The sequence below is a fragment of the Clinocottus analis genome, unplaced genomic scaffold, assembly GCF_023055335.1.
Source record: "Clinocottus analis isolate CAN_PGR_092001 unplaced genomic scaffold, fCliAna1.0.p SCAF_18, whole genome shotgun sequence".
In the NCBI taxonomy this organism is placed as follows: domain Eukaryota; kingdom Metazoa; phylum Chordata; class Actinopteri; order Perciformes; family Cottidae; genus Clinocottus; species Clinocottus analis.
The window spans coordinates 1,541,289-1,549,556 of NW_027175909.1; the positions used below are offsets into that span (position 1 = coordinate 1,541,289).

Below are 8,268 nucleotides of genomic sequence, written 5' to 3' on the forward strand. Positions count from 1 at the left end.
AAATCCAAAACTTATATTGTATATTCAGAATAGTCTGTTTGCCATCTTCCACTGGTTTTACTTGTGCACCATTTCCCGTTTAAACAACTGTGTTGGTGTCAAGGGAAGCTATGCCCACTCATGACACCAACACAGCTGTTCAAACGGTTGTAAAGTTCAAAAGTTCACTTTTTGTGGATGTGGCTTAATGACTTAATATATTTTAGCTTATTTAACTTAAGGGAAGCTATGCCAACTCATAAGTTAAATGAGCTAAAATATATTAAGTCATTAAGCCACAGCCACAAAAAGTTAACATTCATACTAGCAGATTTCAAATGCAGTAAAGGATGCATGATTCAAATATTAAAGTTTTTGATAACATCAATATTTGCATATAAATGATAAATAATAATAATTAAAAAAAGATTATTTCAAAGGCCCAAAGTGATGTGCTAAAATGTCTTAGTTTATAAGTAGCAGTACTGAAATGTCATGTTGTGCAAAACTCCAGCTTGCTTCTTTTAAGAAAAAATTTAGTTTAACTCGCAGCCACAAATTAACTTTCTTTAATTTGTAATTTTAAATTGATTATTATTATTTTTAAAGATATAAGATATGTCCATGCTGCCGGCGATCGGCTCGCCCAGGTCTTCCGCCTGGCCTGCCGCCCGGTCTGCACTGCACCCGACCCCGATGGTCCTCTCCGCGGGTGGTGAGTCCACGGAGTCCTCCTCCTTCGTATCGAAAGGAGTCAGCTGAGGTGGTTCGGGCATCTAATCCGGATGCCTCCTGGGCGCCTCCCATTAGAGGTTTTCCAGGCACGTCCAACTGGGAAGAGGCCCCGGGGAAGACCCAGGACATGCTGGAGGGATTATATCTCCCGGCTGGCCTGGGAACGTCTCGGGGTCCCCCAGAGCGAGTTGGAAAATGTTGCGGGTGAGAGGGAAGCCTGGGTCGGTCTGCTGGGTGTGCTGCCACCGCGACCCGACCCCGGATAAGCAGCGGAAAATGGATGGATGGATGGATATAAGATATGTATCTATCTATCCATCTATATATATATTTTATAATGCAATTCTTTTTCCACAAGTATGCTACATGAATTGTAATTATTATTCCCTATTAGCTTATTTTCTCATTGACCAACTCCTGTCTCCTGTCCGTTCCTTGTACCTTCCTGTCTGGTCTGGGCAGCTCGCTTGTCCAGCTTTAACGCTCTGTGGCAAGATTCAACAATAAAACAGGAAACTCAGAGACAGTAATACTTTAACAAAAAGTGGGCAGATCAGAGGGGAGAGGTGAGGACACAGTTCACAGGTTTACCTCCTCTTCGTTGCAGCTTCCCTCCAGCCGTTCACTGGAGAGTACCTCCCCTTAATCACCTCCCCCTGCCTGAGGGTCCGCCTCCTGCGCTCCACTCCTCCTGCTCTGCCACAGCTCTTTATCCAATCAGATCTCACCTCTGTCTCTCTCTGTATGTCTCTCTCTCTCTCTCTCTCTCTCTCTCTCCCTCTCTTTCTCTCTCTCTCGCCTTTCTCTTCTCTCTCTCCGGTGGTTAAATGGTGACAGCCAGTGAGCTGGTTCTGTACTGTGATTCTTCACAGAGAAAGCAATGCGCACGCTGAACAGCATCCCGTCCTGGACGTATTTATGTATACGATATCAGACAGAAGGCTTAGGTAGGAAATGCACAGCCTGCCACTGGTTTGTGTCTGAACCACATGGATTCGAACCTATCACATCCTGTAAAGAGCTACAGGCTGTAAGGGGCGGGGCTTAGGTGTGTGTGATGCCACACAGAGGTGATGGTCCATCCTGAAAACAATGGCTGCTCCTGAAGCCATGAGCGTAAATGCTAGGATAGCATCAGTTCTATCACAACTGTAGAATATTTCTTCTTTGAAAGAAGAGCAAAGAATGCCATTAAAGGCTTCATTCAGTCAGGTGTGTTTGTGAAAGTGCCTGCCCCTTCCCAAACAGTTTCCAACAACTTCTCATATGGTTTTGTGTAACTCAGCTTAAAATTAACCTACTAAATTGCAAATGTAAGCTTGCCACTAAAGTGGAGGGAAATTGGAAGGACTTAAAACTGGATTTGACTAACTTCTGGCCCTCAAGGGTCTTGGTGCCCGAAGATAGTTGACCATGAACATGACTCCAAACATGTGTATTACTAGATTATTTCCTTAAAATAAAACATGTTGCCTAACTTTTCTCCAGTACCACCATGCTTTATTCACCAAAGATTTTAGGCTATACTGACTTCTTATTATCTGTTTCTTTGTTCAGACCTGTGGCATGAGACATACCATTTATCAATCTGTCATCCATGTGAGCTCTTGTTGGTTCTGTGGATTACTTAGTTGTTGTACTCTTTAAAATGATTCTTGGCTTAATATGCCATCCTTATCATTGTAGGACCTCCTGCGGCGGGACATGCTGTACTACAAGGGTCGGATGGACATGGATTACATGGAGGTGATAGACGTAGAGGATGGCAAGGAGAATGACTTTAACATCAGTGTGAAAAATGCTTTGAAGCTGCGGGCACTGGCTAGTGACGAAGTCCACCTCCTGTGTGCCAAGAAGCCAGAGCAGAAACAACGCTGGCTGAGAGCCTTCACGGACGAGAGGATTCAGGTCCAGCATGACCTTGAGACAGGTCAGATATATGCACAGTAAACATGGACTTTTTAAGTTCTTTTTGTCAAATAATACACAGACCTATAATATTCTAGTAACCTCTCTGCCATACTTCCTTTTCTGCCACACTCATGGGATCTATGTACTTTACCTTAACCTTCTCACTTTGTGGTGGCTCAGGAAGGATTGCATATGATGCTGACCCAAACAGTAGAACAGAATGTCAGTCAGGCCTTTTTGAATTATATCGAGAAGATGGAAAGTCTGTTGGGTTCACCTTTTGTCAACAAACAAAATGAAAGATTAACTTATTTAGAAAGCTTCATAGGTTAAGTGTACGGGAGGGTGTTATATGATCTACAGATCACTGATGATACTGGGCTAAATATATACCCCTGACTTCATAGTGAAACTCGTTTTTTCTGATTTCAGGATTCTCTCTGACAGAAGTCCAAAAAAAACAGGCTATGCTAAATGCCTGCAAAAGCCATCCAGCTGGGAAGCCCAAAGGTATGGACCAAGCGTTCAGGGAATATAAAACTCCTTCGGTCACCTTTCACTAACAAAGGGGGGTCGAGGAATGTACAAATTATAATAGCGTTTCGACTACTAATGAAGGTAGAGGTGGAGGACAGGCAAAATATGGGTGTAAGTTTGATCCATGGAAAAATGTAGGGCGAGAAGAGAGTTGGTAGTGTGCTACTAATTCACAAGGGTAGGATATGGACAAGACACGACAAAGACATGATACAATGAGACACAACAAGATATGACAAGACACGACAAGACAAGATACGACAAGACACAACAAAGCCAAGATACAACTAGACACGACAAAGACAAGATAAGACGAGACACGACAAAGACAAGATAGACGAGACATTTCATGACGAGCTACGACGAGACACAAATCGACATGACAAGATAAGATACAACGAGACACAACAAGACAAGATATGACTAGAAACCACAACAAGAAGATACGACGAGATACGACAAGACACGACAAAGACACGATACGACAAGACACGACAAAGACAAGATACGACGAGACACATTAAGATACAACGAGACACCTCATGACAAGATACGACAATAAACATCAAGATATGACTAGAAACGACAAAGACAAGATACGACGAGACACGACAAAGACAAGACACAACAAGATACAACGACACACAACAAGACAAGATAAGAGTAGACACGTCACGGCAAGATACGAGGAGACACATCAAAATACGACAAGACACAACACAGACAAGATATCACAAGACACAACAAAGACACGACAAAAACAAGACAAAATACGACAACATCCAACAAGACACAACAAGATACATAAAGCAAGACAAGATAAGATACAACAAGTTACGACAAGACACAACAAGATATGGCAAGACATTGCAAGACACAACAAGGCAAGAGAAGATATGACAAGATTTGATGGGACCCAATAACATACAAGATACAAGATGAGACATGAGAAGATACAATTCAATGTATAAAAAAGTAACCTGCAGACCAAGCTTCAAAAGAGTTTAAATCTGGCGAGAAAGTCAAGACAGGTAAAGACAGGTACATAGGTCCACAGTTAGTTAGGCATGTACATAGACAGGTAAGCAGAATGTAAGTATCGTACAAGTCATTTCTGCCCTGCTCAATACCAACTGACAACTGATACCTACTTCTATTTTAGAATGCACTTTATTCTTCACTCTGAAACACTTAAAATACATGTCTGGAATTTACAACAAATGTATGCTTACTGATGCTTTTTTTCACAAGAATGCTAAATGTAATGCTATTTTCTCTTCATCTCATCCTCAGCAGTGACCAGACCCTACTACGACTTCCTTCTGCGACAGAAGCACCCATCTCTCCCCACTGCTTTGCCCCAGCAGCAAGTCTTCATGCTGGCTGAGCCTAAGCGCAAAACTTCCACCTTCTGGCATAACATTGGCAGATTGACACCATTCAAGAAGTAAAGAAAATGAACCAGAAAGGAAAAGCAAAGCTGTGCAGAGACGGAATAGAGGAAAAGAAAGAGAAGAGCTCTCTGCTCGTGCCTGATAGACCCTTTTTAATAATCTCTTTTCTTTCCTACTTGTAACATTGCCCTAATTGAAATACCGATTTATTGTATAGATGAGGATGATTATCGAGGAGATCATTTTGAGAAAGCACTTTATAGGTTGGTTAACGATCAGACTTAAGAATGGTCTCCTGAGTCAAATAGGGAGAGTGGACTGTTGCTTAACTTCCTACTAGTACTACTACTACTACTACTACTACTACTACTACTACTACTACTACTACTACTACACCCCAACCAAGTGCAGATTGGTATTGATACTGCTGCTGTGAATGAGTGCAGGACTCCTGATTGTGCTGCCTCTGTGAAGACGTTGGCTGTCTACAAAGTTGTATCATTTATTTCCACTGTTGAAATGTTTTATGATTTCACAGATGCCAAGGGGATTACAGTGCCAGGCAATTTAGTTTTGTTTGTTTTGTGTTCGTTTATAAAAAAAAAGGGACAATTGCGAGGGGGTTTCTTGTTCTGTTCTCTGTGCAAATATATAATCAGGATTTTTTTTTCCGCTGGGAATTTAATTGTTTTGTGAAGTCCATCCTTCAGGATTAGGTTCTGTATGTCTCTGTCGCATTTATGGTATTGTGTAAACACTTGATACATGTCATCAAATACAAGAAGGAAATTTGACTCATCACAGATTAGGAGCATTTTATTCAAACAGACAGCAGCAACCCACAAACACTGGCAACACATTCCTCGAGTCTGATCCTCGACTCCGTCTACTATGTCAATGAAAGTAAACAACCTGTTCTTTCTTTTTCTTTTCTTTTTTTAAGTGCCATTTGAAGTGTGCCATGGATGGCATGCATGGATGTGATGAAAAAATACTGTGAAAAATATTTTTTTATCTCTGAAAAACCCTGCTATATTTAACTAGATTCAGGAACTGAGGTTTCATGTGCTATGAGGCTGACAGCATCACAAACTGACGTTCTTTTATCTATTATAGCCAGTATTCCTGCTCTGTGTTCCTGGTCTCCAGTATAATCTAATTTCAGATCAGTGCAGCTCAGTGATATCACTCTGTAAGTGCATTCAGTGAAATGTGCTCTTTTCACCTTTATGTTCAAATGTTTTAGCTTCTGACGACATGGAATATTAAACATTCCTAAGCTAATAAATGTGACCGTCAGTTGCGATGATTATTACGTCATTTCACACGTGTTGTTCTGCTCAGCCAACATTACGTCTTTAGCTTGGCAGCAGGTTAAACCGGCTTCTTATGATATTCAAATGAGGTCTTAAATTTAGGCCCCGAAATTTAAAAACTTGTAATCTAAAAAATTTTGCTCACAATTTTCAAAAGAAAAAACTTTAGATTTGTTTCTATTTTTCCTTTCCAGGCAGCCAAACCCTCTATTTTTTTTTAATGTGCTTACAGTCAATTGGTGGACTCTTGAAATGTAATTCATCACACTGAACACCAAGTCTGCTTTTGTTGACAGTTCAGATTATGCAGACATTCTTTAACGTCTGTGGCTTTCTTTTTACAGCCGAGACCAATGTTTTTTTAAATAATTACTCTGTACAATATCTGCACATGGTAGAAGTGTGGGGAAACATTGTGCTGTTGATGATTGCTGCTGATTTCAGTCTGTGATAAGATGCAAACTGGAGTTTCAAGCATTAAAGGGACAGTCCCGGAGTCATTCAACCCCTTAAATGAGGTACTTATCCGTTGTCAGTGTATTACCTTCAGTAGATGGAGTTTGAAGAAATACATCGATACGTTTCACTTTCAGAGCAGTTCCCCGTCGGGAAGGGCTGAGTGATGGAAATATAAAGTGCTGAGACTATTCTAAATATAATGCACTCTTAAACTAAAACAATGTTTCCAGACTTGACTACAGCAACCTCTACGACTCAACTGACAAAAGCCTCAATAAACTTCAATATGTCCAAAACTCTGCCACCCAACTGCTCACCTCCACCCGCTGCTATGAACATATTACCCTGGTCCTACACAACCTCCACTGGCTCCCAGTAAAATACAGGATACCCACCTCTTCCAGTCTTCACCTGCGAAACCCCTGAGCCTATCGTCCACTATAAATCACACAGCTTCCCCAGTTTTCTTTTTTTTTGTTCCCAAAAATGTTCTGCTTGTTTGTTTTTGTTTGCTTTGTCTTTTTTGTTTTGTTACGTTTGTCACTGTCTCTTGTCCCCAATGTAAAGCGTCTTTGTGTAAAGCGTCTTTGTGTAAATAGAAAAGTGCTATAAAAGTTTGAATTATTATTATTAGAATGTTTGATTCAAATTCTGAGGTTTGATTACGATTGTAGTTGCCCATTCAGTTGTTGTGTAGCGTGACATGACATGATCCGAGTTTTGTTTCAGAGCTTAACAATAATTTATTACAATAGCATATATTTGAATAGTGCAAAGTCTTTGGACATCTGCAACAGCAGGATCCCCCTGGAGTCCAGACATTGTAGGTGAAGGATGGAGTTGCTGTAACGCAATGACGAATGATGAGCAGGACTGAATACTGACTGGAGGAGCCTGAGGTGGAGGAGGGTCACATCGGTTTGTGCTGAAATGGCAACTGACAGCAAGCAGAGAGGAGAAACAATTTAAAAGTTGTGTTTGGCTTACAACACTGTGATTGGCTTACAGAAACTGCACCAACTCCGACTGGTTGGTTCATTCATCATACATGGCCCCAATCAGCTGATGGAGTAATCGCTGTGAGACTTATGCTGCGTTCACACCAAAAGAGTTTTGAATTATTCGCGCTAGTAGATTACATGTAAATTCAATGCACAGACGCGAATGGTTGCGAAAAAGCAAATTTTCCAACGGGCGAAGTAAAAGGTGAAAAAGCACTGCGAAAAAATGACTTTTACGCATTGCTTTTTCACCCGAGTTGAAATATTTGTGATGCTGAGTTGCGAATGCCAATCAGTGTTGCGATGCTCCGCCCACCATCACTGCCGTCCTGCCGTTGCTCAATTCAACTGGCTGCTGGTCTGCCTGAAGTAGCGCTGGAAGCAGCACTCATTCCAACACAGGTTGGAGTTGTGTGTGTCCACGGATAATATTATGTTCCGACGTTTGTGGAACTTCTACAACATGTATAAAGCAGAACTAGTGGTTCTTTTTCAATGACGCGAATTCACCACATTAAGTTAAATGAGTAGACTCAAAGAGTTGCAAAAATTCGCAACGTTTTTGGTGTGAATGCAGCATTAGAGACTAAGCGTATGAATGAACCGAGAATAAAAAGCGTCTTCCTTACTGAACTTACGATTGAGATTCATTTGTGTGCTTAAAACGAAATTGCTGCCCTCACATCCCAGGACTGATTAATCCTCACAGGTTTGGGTCCCTGCATGCCTCCATGCTGTGGAGGCCCTGACATCTGTGGTGATGTTCTTCAGAGTGAAATCCTCTGTGCTTGCTGATGTATCCTGTCACAAATGCTTCTCCTTTAGGTCATTTACATGTTTACAAGTGTCAGCTATACCTTTAATGGAAGTTCCAGTATGTGCAGTGAAACCAGACTACCTTCAAACTGATTTAACAAGTTTTTACAGTTGGTGGGT

The 8,268-nt window shown here is 41.2% G+C and overlaps 1 protein-coding gene across 4 annotated transcripts in view; it reads left to right on the forward strand.

Moving 5' to 3' along the window:
- arhgef4 (Rho guanine nucleotide exchange factor (GEF) 4) overlaps nucleotides 1-8,027 on the forward strand; it is a 99,415-nt gene extending 91,388 nt beyond the window's left edge. For 2 of the 4 annotated variants that reach the window (XM_068581247.1, XM_068581250.1), the window contains 3 exons: nucleotides 2,401-2,644; nucleotides 3,058-3,135; nucleotides 4,456-8,026. In XM_068581247.1, the coding sequence (XP_068437348.1) occupies nucleotides 2,401-2,644; nucleotides 3,058-3,135; nucleotides 4,456-4,613 (480 nt within the window). In that variant the 3' untranslated portion in view covers nucleotides 4,614-8,026. Of the gene's footprint in view, nucleotides 1-2,400; nucleotides 2,645-3,057; nucleotides 3,136-4,455 lie in introns of all 4 variants that reach the window. The other 2 variants (XM_068581248.1, XM_068581249.1) reach the window with 2 other exon arrangements.
- Nucleotides 8,028-8,268: the final 241 nt, after the last annotated feature.